The sequence below is a fragment of the Puntigrus tetrazona genome, chromosome 21, assembly GCF_018831695.1.
Source record: "Puntigrus tetrazona isolate hp1 chromosome 21, ASM1883169v1, whole genome shotgun sequence".
Taxonomy (NCBI): Eukaryota; Metazoa; Chordata; class Actinopteri; order Cypriniformes; family Cyprinidae; genus Puntigrus; species Puntigrus tetrazona.
The window spans coordinates 846,250-869,047 of NC_056719.1; the positions used below are offsets into that span (position 1 = coordinate 846,250).

At 35.9% G+C, this 22,798-nt stretch overlaps 1 protein-coding gene across 1 annotated transcript in view; it reads right to left on the minus strand.

Annotated features, from left to right (window-relative positions):
* The window catches only part of nedd4l (NEDD4 like E3 ubiquitin protein ligase), a 61,579-nt gene that overhangs the window by 36,029 nt on the left and 2,752 nt on the right, over positions 1 to 22,798 (minus strand). Inside the window, 4 exon segments of the mRNA XM_043221004.1 lie at positions 3,959 to 4,012; positions 4,685 to 4,723; positions 8,858 to 8,939; positions 15,885 to 15,958. Coding sequence (XP_043076939.1) covers positions 3,959 to 4,012; positions 4,685 to 4,723; positions 8,858 to 8,939; positions 15,885 to 15,958 — 249 coding nt within the window.

Consider the following 22,798-nt stretch of genomic DNA (forward strand, 5'->3'; position numbering starts at 1 on the left):
CATTTACTGGAATAAACACCTCTCATGTTTGGGCCTCTGTATGGACATGCAGTACTTCCCATCAAGCTTCTAAAGGGTTGGCATGGATGAAATGTTCCGTCTTCGTAAAAAAAAATAAAAAATACTCAAGACAACCACAAGACAGTCACTCTCTTTCAACACAGTAACAATGAATCAGGATTCAGCCTAGGGGCCATTTCATAAGACATAGAGAGAAATCTACAACCATGACCACTCCTAAAACAAAAGCAACAAAGCATTTTACTCTACTCTACACAACTTTAAAACCATCTTAAATTATGGGTAATTTCAAAAACAAAATAATTATAATGCGTTTTCCTAAAAATGACTGAAAATATGATCAATCACGTATAACTGACAGACACATTTATAATATATAAGCCACAAGCCTGTGTTAAATGCTTCATAAAAACAGTTTGGGATGAATATTATTAAGTTTTTGTGCTGGAATTTATTGTTTTTCCCCACAGACAAAATCCACAAATCTGAATCTTTAGATCAGCATCCAGAACCTCCTGCTAACAGACATGCAAATGTCATAATCAATTTTAGACGCAGATGCTGACTGAACAAGTTGCTAAGGCCGATGTGACAATCCACAGAGATGACACTATACTGTCAGTGCACACAGACAGAGCTTTGTCCAAGGAGAAACAGAGGACAAAGGCCACTTAATTGCCAGGGCTGTGAAAGACTGTGTGTATATCAATAATGCAATATAGGCCAACATTGCACTGCAAAAAATGCTTTTTCAGCCTACATTTTTTTGTCCCATTTTGAGCCAAAAAGGATTTTCTAGAGTAAAATATATTGTCCTGTTTTCAGACAAAAAAAGGAATTTAAAATAGACTTTTTGCTTAAAACAAGCTAAATGATTTGCCAATGGAGTAAACAAAATTATCTTATTTCAAACAGAAAACAAGTTTATTTTGCTTATCACACTGCCAGATTATTTAACTTGTTTCAAATAAAAACCTAATTTTGATTTAGCTAAATCTAGGCTAGAAAAGCATTTTTTGCAGCGTGGAAGCCATGTTAACTCATACTAGACAGGTTTTAACAATAAGAAAAAGAATAAACAGAAACAATTTGAGTTAACACTGAGTTACGCCTCATTCAATTTTGCTTGTTTTATCAATTAGCCAGAAATTATAATTCTGGTGGCTTAATAATGACATAAACATATCAAATTTAGAGTATGGATTGGTATAAAAATGTAAATAAGATTTTACCGAGGTAAAACTACTGCAAATGCACTGCGACACCATTTAAAACCAGACCAGCCTGACAAACCGTGAAGGCAGTACAGCGTCTTATTGGATGGAGTGAGCGAGACAGACTCCAACTGAAAGAAAAGCCTTGATTGTGAGAGTGTGGGCGCTCTCTAAAGGGGGTATTGTTTTGGAGGGCACACATGCCCTGCAGTGGGTGAGCTGCGAACAAAGAACGGAGACATCATGGCGTAAGCATTAGTTTCACAGCGCCAAACATTCTGGGAATTACGACAGAGGGCTTCCACAGCGCTACCTACACATACCACCACTTTACATAGTATCTACTTAGCTAGTTTTTTTAAAAACCGACATTACATAAGTCTAAGCAGCAACATTTGGACTGGACTGTTTTCAAAAAGCATATTCGCTCACCCACACGACTCTGGGCTGGTTATGTGCCTCCATGACAGCGGTTTTCGGAAGGATCTACAAAAACTGCTAGAAATTGTGGCGCACATCAATTCACATCTTATCTACAAAGAGAAGCTTTTACCTCGACTGTCTTCCTTGGACCACAGTAAAATATGCAAAAAAGGTTTTGCACAAAAAAAGCAGGAGAGAGGGTAAGAAAAGGATAAAAAAAAAGAACAACAAGGCTACTGATGAGAAGACAGGGAAGAAAATGAAGAGATAAGAGAGAGATAGAAATAGACACAGAGCATGTAAGCAAGAGAGCGTGAAAATCATTCATTAAATCTGTGTCCAGTCAGTGGGACACCAACCATGCGCTCCCTCAGACTTATAAGGAAGACGCTCAGTTCTTCACAGCTCTGCACTGAAACTCGGCCAAATCCCATCACACAGGGGAGACAACAACCTTTTCCCTGTGGACTGCAACAAATCATGCAAAAACAGCACATCCATCGCAGGTTTACAGCAGTGAACAATCCCACTGCATGGTCACAAACTAAAGGGTATAGTTACTGACATTAAAGGGATAATTCACCTAAAAATTTCCCAATGATTTTGTCACTCTCGAGCCTTCATAGGTGCATATGATTTTCTTCTTTTTGACAAATACAATAGGAGCTGTAAAAAATAATAATAATAAAAAAAATGTCCTGGCTCTTCCAAGCTTTGTAATAGCAGTGAATGGGGGTCGAGATTTTGAAGTCCAAAAAAGTGCATTCATGCATTATAAAAAAGTACTCAACATGCTGAAGTGTAGTGATGCAGTTGTGTATGGAAAAATATTTATATTTAAAATTTTATAAATCATAATTTCTAGCTACTGCTATCTGTCGTTTGAGAGTTCACGAGAGTGGCATTCCGTTCCATTGATATTTTTGTATGACTCGGACTTTATTTGTCTAAAAGTAGTAGTAATACATATCTAGAATGGCTTAAGGGTGAGAAAAACGTAACAGTTTTCATTTTTGATTGAACTATTGTTTTAAGTAACATCACATCTATTAAAAGTACTCCATAGTTCTGGTTTTGCTTCAGGCTTTGCATTCTACATTGGGCACCATCACAGTACAAATCTGCATATCTATATGAAAGCATAAAAAAGCTGGTGGAATTTCTCACATCATTTCTTTTTTAGAAGCACGAGTGGTTTTGTACTAAAGGACAACGTACCGTAGGTAACTGCATACCAAGCAAAGAAAGCCAGCATTGTTGCTATGGAGACACTAATGAATGGTTTAGCACTGACATTAGTTGCATAACAGTGAAATTTATTTTATTGCTTCACAATTAAATCATTTAATAATGTAACTATCAGTGCATGTCAAACAACTAAATCTACAAGATTTTCTGGGCCAGTAAATATTAAAAACTTCTCCGCAGTCATTTTTCAGAATGCTCTAATGATTCTTTAAACAGTTGAGAGGTGCAAGCTATTTTCAGACAAAAGTTTTTGTAATGAGGAGAAGTGAAAACTGGAACACCAGTTAACACACAAGCTGTATTCCAAATCTTACCAAGCTGCCTACCTAGACTGCAAAAACACAGCATTTCTCGTTTTTTTTCATTATACTGCGTTGATTAGATACTGACAGCTAAGAATCACTGCATCATTGGCAAAATGTATCAAGAGAAATGCTGATTAAATAGCTACGCTGCATTTAACACAAAATTGTAACAAAATATTTTATCAATTTGTAAACGTCATGTTCTTTAAAGTAGTTGTTAGCTTAGCGACATTTTTGCTAGTTGCATGCTGGGACCCATGTGAAGAGTCCCAAATAAGTCATTTTCGATGTTCTGCGAAAGTTATGCTACGTGTGAACTATCATGGAAATAGGTGAGTGTTTTCAATTCTCGAAACTTGCGTGGGTGATTGTGAGAGCAACTTGTGAAAGTGTCAAAAAGTTGAGAAATGCCCAATTTTTAAAGATTTTATTTAAAAAAAAAAAAAAAAAAAAAAAAAAAAAGCCATGTGGCAGACAATCACAGTAAAGTGAAGGCGATGACAACTGTCATAAAACCTTCCAAATCTGTCAAGATTTCTGGAGTTTTTGGTGAATTTGGTCCTGAGATCACATTGATAGACATTGATAAACCCAGTTCAGATTTATTGCTATTATTGTGGGCGAAGCTTATGCTTGGTAAACAAATTGCCAATGTCTGTTGATTTTGAAATTGACCAAGGCAGTTCACTAGATTTTGGATAAACTGATCAGAACTTTATGATTGATGTGTGCTGAAGCGGTTCTTACCAGGCGGTTTTCATCAAACACCTCAAACAGAAGCCTGTGGTTCTGTGGACAGACCTGCAGATATGACAGAAGTTCAAAATCAATGTTTGGGGTAGTGCTGTTGAAAAATTATTTAAAACAAACAAAAAAAGTATGGCTAGTGAACAAAAACTACACATGCGCACACACACACACACTTCACAGTCACATGCAAGCTACTTAACCAACCCGAAACAGGCACTTGCAATGTGTGATATACTGTAAAACTATTTTAGTGACGGGGTTGTTTTCTGAGATTCAGGTGCCAAACCTGGTTCGGGTGCGAATCTAGGTACTGTAATGAATAGGGAGGTCATTATCGTGGGCTTAGAATAGCATCTATTAATCACGTTCATGTGAATGGACTTCTAAATGAAGCAGCTCACAATCTTTCACTAGATCATTTTACGCACAAGCAACATTACCGGCTATCAACGTCACAAAATTACATGATGCTTCTAATAATAGATTATTACAATTGTGGCAGTGACGAAAGGTGAGGCATAGTAACAGATGTGCATTGCAAAGAATATTTCACTGCCAAGTTCTTTGCACTGGACAAGATTTCATTAAAAACAAAATGTAAAAAAAATAAAAAAATACACAGCAGTGCCTTCCATGTATATGTAATGTAATATGTAACACATGAGTCATCCTGGGCTAACTGTGGATAACAAAAAATAAATAACAATAGAAAAATCAACTTACTCTGAAATAGAATTCCTCATTCCATTTGGGATTGAGAGTCTAAAAAAAAAAGAAAGAACCAAAAACATGTTTTTTTTATAAGTTTCAACATTTATTTCATACAACTTTGCATTGTAATGTTACAACATATCTGTAATATGAATAAATAAAATAAAAAATGTCTTCCATATTAACTAACTTTTAGCTGACAAATAAAGCATAGCTAGTTTTTTGGTGCATGCAATAGTAAAAATATATTTACAAATTATGTATAATGTTTACATAAAATGTATGTATATATATATATATATATATATATATATATATATATATATATATATATATATATATATATATATATATATATATAAAAAATGATACAGGTTTAAAAAAATAAATAAAATATACATATTACATTATTTCATAGTATTTCATGTATCAATTCAATTCAAGCAGACATTAATTAAATTTTAAATGAAAAACATGAGACCTCCTTGCTAAGAAATTTAAGAAAACCAGCAGTGTACCTTACATTTTTGAACTACAATAGTGACAAGTAAGCCATTACCTTTATGAAATTTACATTTCAATTTACATTACTTTGCTAATATTTGGTCTACTTGAATAAAATATTCAATATTTTAATATATATAAGTTGCTCAGAGAGAGAGAGAGAGAGAGAGAGAGAGAGAGAGAGAGAGAGAGAGAGAGAGAGAGAGAGAGAGAGAGAGAGAGAGAGAGAGAGAGAGAGAGAGAGAGAGAGAGAGAGAGAGACAGAGAGAGAAGAGAGAGAGAGAGAGAGAGAGAGAGAGAGAGAGAGAGAGAGAGAGAGAGAGACAGAGAGAGACAGAGAGAGAGAGAGAGAGAGAGAGAGAGAGAGAGAGAGAGAGAGGATTCTGACATTCAGACAGAGAGAGTGCACCGGCCCTTGACTGCTATTGATCTTTTTAAGTGGAAGAAGAATTTAATCATTAAGTCTACATAGCAGACTGATTGACGGTTTAATGTAAATGCCCTCAGAGGAGTACCTTAATTCATTTAACGCAACATACAACAAACATATGCAATGGTAACAAGTAAATGCTTTCTGTTCGGCCCTAGTTATTTTATCCATACATTTGAGTAAAACATTCAGCTTAAAGTTTTCAGAACTATGTCAGCAGAACTGACCCAAACTAAATCTCATACCAGCAATCCAGCAAAATACGAGCACAAAATAGCATGGAATCTTAAATATGTCTAATTCATTTTACATTGCGAATCTCAGATTGGTCTCGAAGTTACACTAACACATTAAAATGTTATTCGCTCAAGAACTCCTTGATTGGCAGGTCATAAACGCATATACTGATATGATTCGCACACACAGATCTGATTTATTGGTCTGTGAACCATGTGCCAAAGCTTGTGAAAATACTTCGGGTTATTAAAGCGTGGAAGCACACCCAGGTGTAAATTATACAAGAACAATACAAAGTAACGTCTAACCGAAGCACTGGCCGGTCTCACTTTTCAGCCTTTTAACCATGCAGTATATAAAAGCTTAAGAGACATTACTTCACTACATTTACATTAATATGCATCAATATAAAAGTAAAAATTAAACATTTTTAATATATAGAAAACCTACAAAAGGATACTTTAAAGGAAAAGTTGAGTTTTGAGTGATGATGGTTAAAAAATATATGTATTTTGAATCAAAACTCGGGATCAAAAATCAACCCCGCCGGCTCTGGTTTATTACATTACGTCTTTGCACATCTCCTTATTGTGTGAAGTCAGCAAATCAGACCTCCTTGCAGCGACTGAATCACTTTCGATGGCCAGGGCATTCGCTTCCCTCCAATTTGATTCTTCCTGACATGCCCGCTGCATCTGCCAGTTAACTGCTTGCCTGCTTTCTATCCTACTTGGTAAATAACTAAATCAAGGCAGTTGGAGGTGAATTTTCAACCTATTTCATATCCATCAGACTTTCCACGACTACTAGTCCCACAGGGCTCTGCACTTGGCCCGCTAACATTATCTGTTGCTCTGTTATCGAACCACATAGTTTCTCTTAGCAGTGTTGTGGCGACAACGCTCAATTCTAGATCCTATAATCTCCCTCCATTTCCACTTTCTTCATAGTCTGCATCTCTCACGTTCCAGCTTAGATAACTAATCATCACTTTAAGCTTAACCTAGACGAGGCTGACTTCCTCTTATGCGAGGCCAAACAGCCACTAGTCAATCCATCTCCGTGTCTGTTGAGGGTCATGCAGTTGTCAACTCCTGACTAACAGAAAATCTTTTCACGGCCTGCAACTCAACTTCACCCTTATTTATCTTTGTCTACACAAAGCTTTACAATAGGTAATTGCCTACTGTAAACATAGTTGTGTGGTTAAAAATGGTTTAAACCGGCATCTCACAAGCTATGCTTTTGTAAACCAAAAGCACATAACTAAATAAGGATAAAAAATACCAGGCTTTTGAAAATAAGCATGTGGCCCAGTTATATACAAGTGTCTATTTTAAGTATAATTGCTGTCAATCGCTATTTTTTTTAATCGTGAATTTATATAAATCAGCTCAGGTGTCCGTTTTTAAAAACGATTCCCAAAAAAATGCAAAAAAAAAAATAAATAAATAAAAATTATATTCTGGTAAAAAAAAAAATGTTAGCAATTTTTGGCATTTGTAAAAATGACCACATCACTCAAAATTTGCCTGTTTTGTTTTTATGTCTTACATTTCCTTTAACAATAATCAGTGCAATAAACTTACTGACACAAAAAAGTAGAAAGTGCATTAGCAATAAATGTTTCGTATAAGCCTTATTATATTATTATATACTTATTATGAGCTCTATCTGTATGTTAAAAACTCTAAATAGAAGCCTGGTCAAAACACAGACCTACATCTCTGTTTATGGTGACAAGATGCTCTGCTGTTAGGTGCCACAGGCCATTGAGTTTCCAGACTAGTCTATCAAAGAAGTACATCTGAAGCATCCATCAACACTGAGACCTGGGGAACGAGGAGGCTTATGCTCCACACAGCGGTGCATTGTCAGCTATTAATAACCAGAAGAGTCTGCTGTCACAGCACAGGAGATTCCAGACTAAGGACTTTACTGATTAGTGACTTAATGGAACTGAATGGCCCCAAATGCTAACCGACTTGCTAAATCAATTTATCGCCTTCCCGAGGTAGAACTGTAGTAGGAAGAACAATGCATTTATAACAATACTTAATTTTGTTTGTTCACTGTTAGTTAATGTATACTGAATAACATTAAGATATAAAATGTATTATATAATTTATATATATATATATGTAATAATGTATTAGTAAATTGTAAAATTAAGATTAATAAACTCAATGCAATTTCCATTTTTAGTTCATATATATATATATATATATATATATATATATATATATATATGTGTGTGTGTGTGTATATATATATATATATATATATATATATATATATATATATAATATATAAAGTCACTCTCATACATTTTCTAAAGAAAAATATTATACATGCATCAATTAAAACATGCAACTTTTTTTATCTTTCTTAAGAATTATCTGTATAGCCTATAGTATATTTGCATCAACACAAAGCATGCACCTGGCTTCAAGATGGTCTATGAATGTCACACCAAGCCTAATTTAAATTGCTAATTTCTGGTGACGTTATCGTAAGTGACTTCTCAGGGGCTCGTTGTTTATTTCCTTGTGTGTGCATTCCAAGGACAAATAGATAAATAGGGAGGTATAATTTAGTATTCCATTACAGTCACTATAGATACATTCCTCCACAAGAACACAAGCGTGAATGTCGTGAGACAAGGTATAACAGTAAATCTATTTCATAAAAAGAAAAAATATATTTTAAAACCATAATGACTGACATTGTTTCTATAAAAAACACCATTTTCACAGTTCACACAACAATTTAGCAAATAAAATATAATTTTAAGCAGCCTGTATACATTCAAAAGGTCCTGAATTACTAAAATTGTAAAAACTGTTGTGTCTATGGAAGTACTCCTCCTAGTGGCAGTGGCTTTAACATCTTTAACAACAATCTTTAACCTGTTGATCTCATCACTTCATTACATTCGGTTTTCCTAAAATCATTCAGAAACAAACTAAAACTTCACTTTCACTAACAAGCCACTGAGTGTGAATAAAACTCACCTTTTTGATGGTTTTCGTTTGTACTAAGGCAAGCTCGCGGTTTTCATCAGCGACATACAGGGAGAGTTTGACGTATGGATCACTAATAGGAAATAAAGAGACAAAATGCAAAGCATTTTGAATTAAAAAAAATTTTATACAATCAAAAACTATAAAAACATTATATATACATTAAATGCATTTATAAAACAGTCAATTCATATTTTTACAATACTGATAGATCATTTATTTCTCATCTTGTAAAATAAAATTTACTTCTGGCTGGTCAGGCGATTAAATACAAGTAATACAAATGTTACATCTTGGGTATGGAAAAATTATTCTGAAAAAGAGATAAGCTACAACGATAATCATTGATTCACACACCCACACACACACACACACACACACACCTTGTTTGGTATATTTTAATCCTGATTTCACACTGCAATAAAATAATTTCTGTACACAATCTAGATAAAAACATACTACAAGTATGAAATATTGCCTTTTTTGTACGAGCATTAATAGGAAGATCGTCAGATTACAAATGCAAAAGCACAAGCAAAATTTATGAATTATTATTAGCAGTGATTTTGCAGATTTCCAGCATCTGCATTTCCCAAACCAGCTCGACTAATACTAAGAGCAAAGGGTGAGGAAAGTTGGAAACGTAGTCAGGAAACGGGAGGGAGACAAAGAAAGGAAACCATTAAGAAATTAAAGATTAGCACAGCAGGACTCATTAGTTTACCAAACAGGAACAATTAAACACACAATGCGTGATTTAAATCGAACGTTAGGTCAGATGCACATTCGGTCCCTTTCTTATTTGGAAAAGTTGTTTAAGAAACTTACAAAGACACGATTCATGCAGGATCGCAAAATATGAATCTTACAGAATATGACTGATGGTCGTAATACAAGTTTTTGCAAATAATAATGTGTTTGAAAATAACCTGTTTTTTGAAACTTCAACCACATAAACACACTGCATTAACAAATACACAAAATAATGTTGTTTTTAGCAACGCCATATGACCCCTTTAAGAGGCTGTACAAATTACATAATGAGAAAACATTTATGAATGTGCTTTCATTGTGTGTTTGTAGAACAGCACAAATTAATATTATATAAACAAAACAAAAAAAATTCACAGTTAAATTTGCATTTCATTTTGGAACTAAATCTTGTCTCATCTTCTCACTTAATAAATTAAATCTGATCGTGCCGAATTTAGCAGTGCGTTAACTGAACTAACTAAATGATAATATAAAAAAAATATATAAAAATCAAAACAACAGTGTGGGAATGGTACTATTGTAAACAGCAAGCCTCGAGCCCAGCTCCCTAGAATTTGCAGTGCATTGTGGGATTTTTCAGGGAGCGAACGCTCCAGTCCACTGGAAGTCTTTCGCACTTGAGACAGGCCCTGACTGCTGAACAAGGGAGCTGAATGAGTCGCACCCTATGTTTCCATGAGGGATTTTACACCTGAAACCTTAAAGAGATTACACTGACATGGAGACGAGAAGACTTTCATAACAACAAACACAAAGTTCAAGGAAAAAAGTCATCATGGTCTCAACGGAATTTTACTAAATTCACAGAAAACTTAAAATGGAAAAAGCAAATACAGCAGGCTGTGCTACTAGGAACTGCTGATTTGACTGAATCCCAGGTGCTTTACTCTCTGTAAGGGTCTAGTGTGTGTTTTCATGCTGGTTTATAATACTAACCCACACCTTTCCCCTACATCCACCACAACATGGTCTCACATATACAGATAACAAGATCCGTTCGTTTTTTTTTTTTTGCACGTGTTAGGGGTGAAAACACAACAGTTTGGTCAAATTCCAATTTCCGGTCTCAAACTGTCCAATTAAACGATGTAGCATGGGACAAAATATTGACACTTAAGCTGATTTGCTTCTCAAAACTGTATCATTTAGCTTCACCGGCAGCATGCGCTTTTTTTTTTTAATTTGTGAAAATATGCAAATTAAGTTTTAGCCTGAAAGTCAAGATCAGCATTTTTTCATTCACCGGCTTCTGGAACGGTTATTTAGCTTCCTTTCCGTTTCTTTAGTCTTTCTGTGCGGCTGAAAACGGCCTTCTCTGGTTTTTAATTGCAGTGTCTGGATTTCCCGTCACCTCTAATTGAATGTTTCGGCCTTTCTTGATTAGGACAAAACAATATACCGCTTTGGAGACTGGATGTTCTCGCCTTTGTAAACATATTACGAATTTTGAACAGATGGATATTCTCCGGCTATAAACGGAAATGTCATTTCCAGGAGGAGATCAAAAAAAAGTGATGAGTGACGCATTTGTGTGTGCAGATGTAAAAGTAAAGTATGAATATAAAAACTTATAAAGCGACTTGCAAAAATGGCTAAATCATTCTGAGAATAGCCTGAAGACAGAGGCAAGAGTCGGAAAAATGTGTGCGCTTTGGAATTTCTTGGATCTTTGATTCTCTTGGCCGGCACTAGAGAAACCCCAGACGCCCAAATCACTGTCCCATTTTCTCGTGTTAAAGGCCACGGAGCCGCTCAGGTGTCATAGGGACACTAACAGTGCGCACCGTTGCCATAGAGATGGGTGACTTTGTCACAGGGGACTTGGCTCGGTACTTGATTGTGTGCAAAAAGCTTAAATGAGAGGGGAAAACAGAGGAAATTACAAATCGAAAAAGGAGTACGGAGTACGCTCTCAAATCACTGATCTCAGCTGATTCGAGTAAACTAAAAGGTGAACAGGATTATCGACTGCATGTGCAAAAACTGCAGCTTCATTGACATTTTTCAAGGACTTAAGGCTGATAGCAATCTGCTGTCGAATGACAACAAGGTTTGAGAACTATACTTGATGGCACTTGGATAACAACAAAGATTAACTAAATATTACTAAAACAAATATAAGTATAAAAGAATCCCAAGCCAAATAAGACCGTATTTTTATTTGCTACCACATAATCTGTTCTGCTCACATTAGAGCAAGAAAAATACAATAAAATAAAAATACATTGAAAAATAAAATCTAAAATGAAATTAAATTGAAAAATAATACAATGCTATGAAAGATTACATTTTTAGCTCTTTACTGGCAATAAAATACACAATTAAGTAAAAGCATTTATTCTTAGCTCTTTACTGACTTTTTCCTCCCAAATAAAAAAAGAACAGGACTCGCTTTTCTGCAGAGCCTTCTTCCAAGACGAAATTGAAGCAATATGTTTCATATCACATTTAAATCTGAAACAGAACGGATATCATGCTCTTTTCCTTTCTAGAATTTTTTTTTCTATGATAAGAGGTCAGCTTATCATTTACAGAGGGGAGGCTCTCTCATGCACTGATTTCAGCATAGCCAAAAATCTTCAAAAATGACTCACTTATTGTTAAGAAATGTTTTAAACCTACAGTGATGTTGTGCTATGTGCATTTATGTTAAATGATATATATATAAATCATCTTAAATACAAACAAAAGATGACTTAAAAAATGGTTTTGTGACGTATATTTTCCTTTTCATTACATAAGGGAGTCATCTAGGTCAAAGGATGTAGAAAATAAGGGAGACGCTCTGTGTGAAGCATTCAGATTTTGTCCTATCAAATCCTCCTCATTCTCTCCGTTCAGACATCTGTGATGGTGCCTTGTGGCATCCATTTGCTCAGCTGCACATCTTTTGCTTTAATTAGCACAGATGTACCATGCTAGTTATGAACCAAACACGCCAGACTCGGGTACAGACTCGTGCAGTCAAGCAATCTGCCTTAAGAGGAGACACCGATGGCATTAGAATGTGGCCAGTAGGATTGTGGGATATGCAAACACTCATGCTGACAGGTAAGCTCTCTCTCTCTCTCACACACACACACACAGACACTGCAGGACACTGTGATTGGAGCAGACAGGTCTGATGGAGCCTACAGTAGATCATCACAGTTCGAACAGAAGGAGCTGTGACGTCTACACCACAGGAGCAAGAGAGACTGAAAGAAAGAGAAATGAGTAAGGCAAATACAAGCCATTCTACACACCGCTTTCCTCCCGTTTCAATCTAAAACTGGCTTGCAACAGCAAATGTGCTGTTTAATGTTTATTTTCAAAGCTTTTTTGGTGACAGCGTAGGTTAATAAGAGGAGACAGAGAAAATTAACCGGAGAGACGGAGAGATCGACCCTGTATATGACAGAAGGGAAGTTCCTCTTTTCAGTAACAAGAACCAGTCGCCTTTTTGATAGAAGCATGGCCTGTTTCGTTTAATCTAGACGTGTTACAAAACTCTCCTAACCCTACGGCAGCAGCAAATGTGCGCGCGCAAAAGTTTCCACAGCACAACGCTTACTATACACACATTCTAAGAAAACAGCTGTCCGGTGGTGTTGCCAAGACGGCCGCTGAATGAACCGACTCATTTTAAAGAGATTGTTCTAATATCAAATTGTACACCAATTTGTTGTAGCCTAAACTTTGACAACTAGCCAAGATTAACATTTGTGAGAGCCCTCACTTTGCATCCCCGGGGACAGCAAACGCAGACAAAAACTTTGATTTATTTATATTTATTATTATATATAACATTAAGGACATTGATCCAAAGCGACATTTGAGACATTACAAAATATTTCTATTTTAAATAAATGCTCTTTCTTTTAACATTCTATTCATCAAAGAATCTGGAAAATAATTATAAATGTATAAAATGTGAACATTAAACAGCACAGCTAATGCCTGCCTTATGATTAATTGTAATTAATTGCATACAAAAAAAAGATTTTTCTCATAATATATGTATGTGATGTGTGTATTTGTTATCAGGGTTTATAATCACAGTGGCTAGTGGTTTTTCAAATTAGCTAGCATTTTCACTTTCACTTGCCCCTTCGAAAAAAAATCTACTCTCACTCTCAGACAAGCATTAATGTCGGCTTCTACTGTATATAAAATTCAACCCGCCAGAGTGGCTAGTGGGATTGAGTGTGGTACCAGCCGCAGCTGAAACCCAGCCGCATTTGCCGGGTATGAAAGTCAAGCCTTGTTTATTACGTATAGATAAATACACACATACAGCATATATATTTCATTAATATTTACATGCTTATATTTATATTCGTGAAAATTATATTAGAAGTAAATATCTAATACAAACTACATTTTTCTGAAATATATGCACATGCACACATACATAATATGTAAATATGTAAACAGAAATTTATTTTGGATGTGATTAATCGTTTGACAGCAATATTTTAAATATATATATATATATATATATATATATACACTATAAGAGACTCCTATCAAAAAAATCAGTAATGCATATGTGCTACAAATAATACTGCTAAAAACTCAATCTTCTAGCTTTTTATGTTTCATAGCTATATAACCGCATAGAATCCATTCTGAATAGCCCACATTAAACCTCACAAATAAAAGAGCTAATAATTGACTGGCATTTTTTTTGTCTTGGGCTGAATGGGGTAACTAGCTGTGAGAGAGAGAGAGAGAGAGAGAGAGAGAGAGAGAGAGAGAAAAAGGAGAGAGAGATACTCTGGTCAGTTAAGCAGAATAACAAATATAAGTCTATTATGCAAGAGTAGGGAAAAGCAGATAAGGCTGTATTTATCTGAGTGGTGTAGTCATTACAGGTTACAGAGGGCCAAGACACCTCCACTTTGAAGTTGAAGTTCAACTCTTAAAAGGCGTCAATTGTTAAACCTTTTACCAATTTAAATGGTTTGGTATCAAAGGTTAATTTGATACCAAACCTTCCTCTTACAAGTCCTGAAGCTGCTGAAGATCCTTGATCTGCAAGTGTATTACAATTATATGGTATAAGCAAAACTTGCAAATATCCAAAGTAGGAATGTGAAAATTCCCATAAAAAAATATTAAGAGCCATAGTAAAATGACACTGCATTTTGGACAGCTGTAATCGTAAGTGGTAATCATTTTTTAACTTAACTCGTGTTATTTATTAGCTAACCAATGGTGTCTGATAAATGATAGTCATGGACAAATTACATTGTCAGGCATTTCCAGGGCCATAACTGTAAACGGTTTTAGCTGATGATTGCCTAATACCTGCATGTATGGATGTCCTTTTGCTGTAGTTTTTTGTTGTGCAAACATTTTGTATATATTACTACAAAACATTTCTTATTTATATTCTTACATTTAAAAAAAAAAAAAAAAAAAAAAAAAAAAAAAGGACTTTTTTTGTGAAAAAGAATTTGTGCATCATATTGTATTTTTAATTCAGAATTTAATGTTTAATTCAAAGTGTTACTTGTGCTTCCTTTAATAGCAATTTCTCGAAGGTTGTTTCAGAAAAAACTGAAAATAATAATAATAATAATAATAATAATAATAATAATAATAAAAATGTAATTTACTTAAATTACAAAAATACAAAAAATTGTTTCATTTAGTTTTAAAAGTTAAAATTAGGTACACATTTTAAGTTATTGTTAAAAGAACTAAAGAAATTGATTCGTTTCGTGGTTCATGATATCCAAACTTTGAAAACAAAAATTTTGAAATATCATTGCAATTAAAATTAACTGCTACAATTTCAGTAAAAGGTCAGCTTTATGCAATCTATTCTAACACCCGTCAAATGTACACGGATTCATTTGATATGACCAGAAATGACACCGTGAGTAATTTATGCACTCGCTGACCTCTGACTTTAAAACCGGAGAACTTCAAAGTTAAATAAATAGAACCTGCAGCATTGCACAAATGAGATCAGCCAAGCATTTTCCCTTTGTGCTCCTTTCCTGGCAGACTGATCATTTGTTTGGATAAGTCTATTGTCTAAATTGAGAGAAAGACTCACAGAGTGCAGCTCACTTATTCAGCCACATAAATAAAGGAGGAAATACACAAACACATTCACACACACGGACACACACACACACACACACACATCCATACGGTTCCAACATTTGCATTTGCTAATGAACGAGCGAACAGACCGAACAGGTGCGACAGTTCGCCACCTCTCCGGACGCATCTTTTGATTCTTTCTTACCTGGCACCAATGATGTCCTTCTTCGCCAGATCAATGCCAGCAATGACCTTGACACGAAGAACACGAGATTCATTCTGAAAAACATGACACGCAGAGAAAAGACCATCATAAATAAAGCAATGCCTAGTACAGGACAAAAAGCCTACATTTAAGCTGAGTCCAAGTTGTGAGGGAGTCCTAATTTCACCTCCGGGATGAAAAAGGAGCATCTTAAAGAAATTAGAAGGAAGCGGCAGCCAAGAAAGCTTTTGTGTTTATTGATGGACTGTTTTAATGGTATAGCATCGGTGAGAAACAAATCCTTTTGGGAGCTATAAACGAAGGCCTTTAGATCTAGCACACCACTCACTATTTTGCGCAGTTTATTGTCTTATTGCTGAATAAGGTGGTCTAAAGTTCTCAGCTTGGCCTTCAGAAGCTCTACGGCAACAGATACGACCACCATTTCATGACTATCGCTCTGCATAAGTGCGTCCCGCCCCCAACATCACCTCGGCCTGCTTTCAATAGCTATTCATCCCGCTCACGATCGCACAATGAGCATCTTATTCGCCCTCTCGGCTTTTGAAGCTCACCAGTCCAGAAATGACGCACTGTAGAGGGTAAGAAAGGCCCTCTTCTCCTGAATTACCCACTTCTGCTCTCAGAAATTCCCCCTTTATTTATGTCTGACAGTCTGCATTACCACAAGACATGCATCATTCGTGCAGCCGAGGGAAACAACAACAACAACCACTGTGACGGTTTGTATTTATTGTGCCTGTCGTATATGACCTAATTATTACAGAACGAATACAATTTAGATGAGACGGGAGTTGTTGTTATATTCTGACAGGTACTTGGGTGTTACTGTCATCCCACCGGGTGGCTCAGACTGACAGATCTGTGCTTTTCATATAAAATGCAAACAGAGGCTAGACGTCTTCAAAAGAAAGCTACTATTCGGTTGGAAGAAAATTACATTTCTCTAAAGTTTATCTTTGAGAAGTATGATATTTGCTATTGTACGTGTTATTTTATTTTCTAAAAGCAATTTCAGTACCAGAGGATTCATGGCAATAAAGTAAAAATAAAAACTGTTTTTTTAATTAATAGCTTTTTTGTTTGCATTAAACATGCATTAAATTGTTCAAAAGCATCATTAAAAGACTATTTTTTTTATTATATCCGTTTTAAATAACTGCTGTTCTTTGGATTTTCTATCCATCAAAACATTAAAAAAAAAAAAAAAAAATGCAGATGAAAATGTTTGCTATCAAATGAAAAAGTAAATCGACCATTTTGAAATCTATTAAAATAGTAAAAACTAATTAAATTGTAATCATGCTTCAGAATATTACCCTTTTTTGTTTGTTTTTTAATAAATACAGTATCGACAGGAGTCTTGTTTCAAAAATATGTATGATGATTCATCCACAATAAAGACACTAACCATCTCTCACATTATTGAGTGATTTTAAGGGAAATCGCTGACTATTAGCACACCAAGTACACTCCCTCATCCAGGTCTATAATGTTCAGTATCCATCCTCACCCTAACCACACCGCCAGAACTTGTTGTATCACAAACACACCTTTACAAAATAAACTGCCCAAGAAAGCACAGCATTTCTTTCAACTCCAAATCACTCCTGTAGTTCAGCACCCAAGCGCTAGTCCGGGATGACAATAACAACTAGAGACAGGAGAAACGTCAAGGAAGTTTCCCACATGTCCCATGAACAGAAATCACGATGGCATTGGCCTACGCTTTCAGACAAGTAAGCAATTGCTGGTTTAAACCAATTATTCATATCCTTTTTTGCAGGTCATTTTGAAAAGAAAGCATGCAACAATTGCAAATGCACGTTTCCATTTTGCATGCATTCAAACACACACGCTTTAGACCTTTGTGATGAATTATCACAGAGCGAAAACCTCTTCCTCACATAATTCAATAACACAAAAAAAGTCCTTACCCTTGAGACCGAATTCAAACTGAAGCTCTCCGATAATACTTGACACGGCGGTACTCATTCCCGCTCGTAATTACAATTATTTCCCTGAATGTCCCACCATTCTCTAATTGAGGTTAAAAGATAAAACACTACACAAGGGCAGGCGAGACCCAGAGTTACAAACCCGCCTTCCGTTCTAACTACATTCAATTGCCTACTTTACGCACTCCAGACACTTGAGGAGATGAATTGGTCGGACAGGGTTCGGTGCATTAGTGGAAATGCAAATAAATAAATGCATGGGAAACACTGAATATATATTATTACGAAAAAATTTATTCATTTTGCTCCTGTGACAACACCGGATTGGTTAGCAAGCACGTTCGCAAGACCGTTAATTACTACTCACTGAGATGATATTTTTAGCCAGCGAAACGTCAGTGTCCCTGGAGTAACGTGACCTTAAATGTCTTGCTCAAGAACAAGGCAGTTGATCAGGATTTGAGCCTACAATCGTTTGGTTACAGCTCAGATGTTTCACCACCAGGTTACGTCAGCCACAACAAGCTCCAACGATAAGTTGACTGTAAACATCAGCAAAGAACCCATGCAATCAAAATAAAGTGGTATGTTTACTATGTCAACAAAACTGTACCGGCTCAATTCGCAAAGTCTATAAATAAGAAATGGCTTTGCTGCAAACCTATTTAACATATTTGAGTGATATAATAATAATGAAGTCTCAGGGCTGCAGCTGATTTTATTCTGCGTTGACGTAAGATGGCAGGAAAGTATTTCTCAGGCTGTGGCTGTCAAGCTGGGTAATTAGGATTAAGATTCCTCGAGCCTCTTAGAGAGCCGAAGCTCTGACTGGCTTCCTGTGCACACCCAGCGATTAGTTCAATGACAGGTTTGGTATTTCCAAGTCATATATCATCAGGTCTCAAGTGGGAAACCAAGGTCTGCTGGGGTCGTTCTAATGGGAGGACTGAAATGCAATATCGTCTTAAATGCCACTTAAAACAACAGTAAAAACATTAACAGTTCCCAAGAGCAAGATGTGAAATGTTGACGGTTCACAGTTCCATCGTTCTAAGCATATGCAAATTTGTTAGAACACAGCAGAGTTAGTCTGTTCGATAAAGTATGTACACGTGACACGTGTGCACTTTTCTTTGTTTTTCCAAACCTATTCTTGCAGTCAGCATTAAGTGTCATACGTATCATCATATTATAATAAACAGTAGAACCTGAGGTTTAAGTCTAGCTAATTTAACTTCTAAATTTTCCTTCAGTTTTTTACAAGAATGAATCATCAGAATTAAAAAAAGAATACAAGCAACATTTACTATGTAATCAAACAGAAACTCCTGAAGTTTTTCATTAGAAAGTTGCATCTGGGTGTGTTACGGTATCATTGTAGGTGCTTTTTAGCAAAATCTAGGTCTATTTACTTTACTAACAATATAGATGTGTCCAAAAACATTTAGGTAGAAAGATAATGGAAACGGTGTTACATAATATCAAAATAAAGCAGAAGTCACAGTAAAAATACTTTTTTCCAGAGCAATATATTTTCAATCAGAGTATGAATAATGAACACAAACTGTGCAGCTACTTTACTTTCACTTTGCACTTGTTCAGTCCTAAACGATGGTTTAAAATGCCAAAAACCTGTGTTTATTGGTTGAATATGGGACAGTTTGAACCAATCTGAACCAAACGGGGGTGGGACTAAGTGCCAATATTTGTTCCTGTTCGACTCAGAAGAACGAAATGCACTATTTCTCTGACGACTCAATGTTGTCAAAATGACATAATTATGCATGCTTTGGAGCCTCTGAATATCCAAATGAGACATGTTATATCTCCAGTAAGCAGAGAATCTCCGCTTCGTGCCACTTTTTAAAGCATTCACAAAGGCTATTTTTAGCCGCCTTCAGATTGATGTCTTGGCTATGCACCCCAAGCTGTTTTTAAACTTCCAACTTCCAATCACAAACATTGCAAGACAAAGATATTGTATGAATACAAAAATAGTAAATCTGCTGACACCCATGCATTCTATTCTATCCCATTGTATTGTTCGAATGCAAGTTATAACGGCTACCTAAGAATCATTTAATCAAAATCTAGCCTATTGTATAGGGCTTCCTTAAGAGCGATTACCTGATAAGCCATTCAGGAAATCCAGCGATTGGTTGATTTCGAAGATATATGCAGCTTTGCATATCTCGAATTGAAACTACATGTTTGATAATGGCTGCTACGAAAATCTATGATGGTGAGTCCTCCTATTGTGAGATAGTCTATGAACTTCATTCATAAGCGTTCAAATACAACACAATGATCTATGCTCTCACCGTACAGGGTTATTATTAAAAGGCATTCCACGTTACACAATGACTGTTTTTAACCTGGCTGAAAAAAAATTCAAAAGCATTTCCCGAAGCATTTGTATAGATGCTTCCACCAGCAGTTACATAATCAAGACTCCTGAGCTGTGAGGAAGCATTTCCATATCAATGGCTTTCATAATGTTATGGCACCTGGTTTCATCAGAGCTAAGTCTGCCTTAATGAAAGGTTTACTGTAAGTGCTTATAAGCATGTCATCATGCTCATATTGCAAAACAGTTTTTCAAGAGCCCTAAGGTAGGTCCAATCACGACCAAACTATCAGGAAATGAGAAACCTGCATGTGACAGCATTGAAACTTAGTCGAGCGTGAAATTACAATTCATCCTAGTAGGCTATTAACAATATATAATCATTAATTATCAATTTTGATTCTTTATTCTGACTTCAATGTGTGCCATTACTGACAGGAAAAAAAAATCTCTGCTTACCAATGCTGCATTTATTTGATCAGAAATAAAACAATATTGTGAAATATTTTAGCAATTCTAGCTTTTTATATGTGTATATTTAAAACAAAATTAATGCGATTCTTCAGAAATCATTCTAATATGCAGATTTGCTGCTTAAGTAATGTTTCTTAAGTTTGCAAGTTCAAGATTCCCCTTTAAACAATGTGCTTTATCCCAGATTGATGGGACACATGGGGATGGGCAGAGGGTGAAAACCGGCCAGATTTGACCCAGAGCGCCCCTGACCTTCTGCAAGCATGCGGCTGCTATGTGCGGAATGCTTAATTACGGCCTATTGTTGCGTTCTACTTGGTAACTCAGTTACTGTCCGAATTGCACGCAGAATTTGACGCACTTTCTCATTCCGACGCCAAGACATTCCATGCTCTGAATTCCAAATTCTAAAATTTCAGCAAACGCCATTAAACAAAACGGCACATTCTGAAACATTAAAGAACAAGCGCTTCTCTATTCTCGCGATTCTTTCCCACACAAATTGAAAAGCTTTTGCATTTGATACTTCAAATGTAAATCCAAATGCCGACCTTGGCTGTAAAAGAGAGAATTCATTTCACGCTTATTCAATAATGACTGTGAGACAGGACAGTGTTTCAAAGGAAAAGCACTGCAACGTTAGCAAACAAGAGAGCATTAAATAACTGAAAACACCTCACTTCTGATAACTGGCTGCCATCAAAACAGAAACGACAGTTGAAGTGCACTATGAGTGTTTGCATAATGCCACTTAGGGATAAAGTCATTCATCTATCAAACAAAAAAAAAACTGTTACAATTGACACAGTGACGGTAGATTCTGTGGTGTGATGGTTCCTAGGCTTTATAATTCCATCTTGGGACCTCGGCACAGAAGCATGTCACACAGATTGAGAAAACATGATTCGTCTGCAACTACAGCTCATGTATTTTTAATGAAGATGATGTGACAGCATGTCGCTGTATCACATTCCACGCTCATGATGCCGAGCGTAATCGAGTAAATGTTTGCGTGTCCTCCCTCAATGCAAACCAGATGCATTCACATGCCAAATCATCAGCTTATGATTCAATGCTTCCTAGTAAGGCTTTTTCTTTTTTGAGATCATATACATTCAATCTAACGTTGAAAGGCTTGTACATTAGTAATAATTATGTTATGTTCGACGAACAGGTCCAACTTACCATCTGTAGTAAATTAACATTGTTCTTTTACATTTTTTTTAAAAAGTGGACACTCCCAGAAGATTATAAAGTAATGTGTGCATTTAATATTCACACACTATACTGTATCATAATTACGTACAAGACACGCTATTGTGTTCGAGAACACCTATAAAGCCAAAACATACCAACAATTTTCAAAGTCCAAGACCAAATGCAAAAACGCGGTTCATGTGAATGCAACCTAGTGATTGGTAAAAAGCAACAGTGGAGCTTTTAAAATGTTACAAAACATTAATTTCAAATAAAATAAAAAAATGCATCACTGCTTCCAAAAAAAGTTTTCACTGTTTTCAACACTGATAATAATGACGCATTTTTCTTGAGCAGCAAAGCAGCATATTAGACCGCAAGACACTGTAGGTTGGATGTTGAGAATTCAGCTTTGCATCAGAGAATTAAACCGTAAAACATTTCCTAATACTACTGTTTTAGTGTATTTTTGATGAAACAAACATGTCCTCGGTGAGAATAAGAGACTTCTTTCGCGAAGAAAAATCTTAAAGAAATTTTGAACAGTGAGCGCATTTATAATATATGCTGGTCGGCAATTTATTGCGCATGTCTGACCTATGCAAGGCTGTCCAATAAATCCGTAAGACATTTTAACAGAAATAAAACAAATGGGAGACTTAAATTCCACAAGAGTTCCATCAATAAAAGGAATCGCCAGACAGTTTCTATGGGAGAGCTTGTCGTTCCTGTGCACAGACAGCATCTTGGGAACTGAGATCTATAGGAGCAGAAAAGGCACGATCAAGCCCAGCAAAGAGACAGGAACTCAGGGAGCGAGTGAAGGGATCCCACAGGACTGACAAAATGTTGTGTGGTAAACAGACCCGCTGACGGGGCTGAGTCCCAGCCAGCTTGACGGATTCCAGTCGCATACT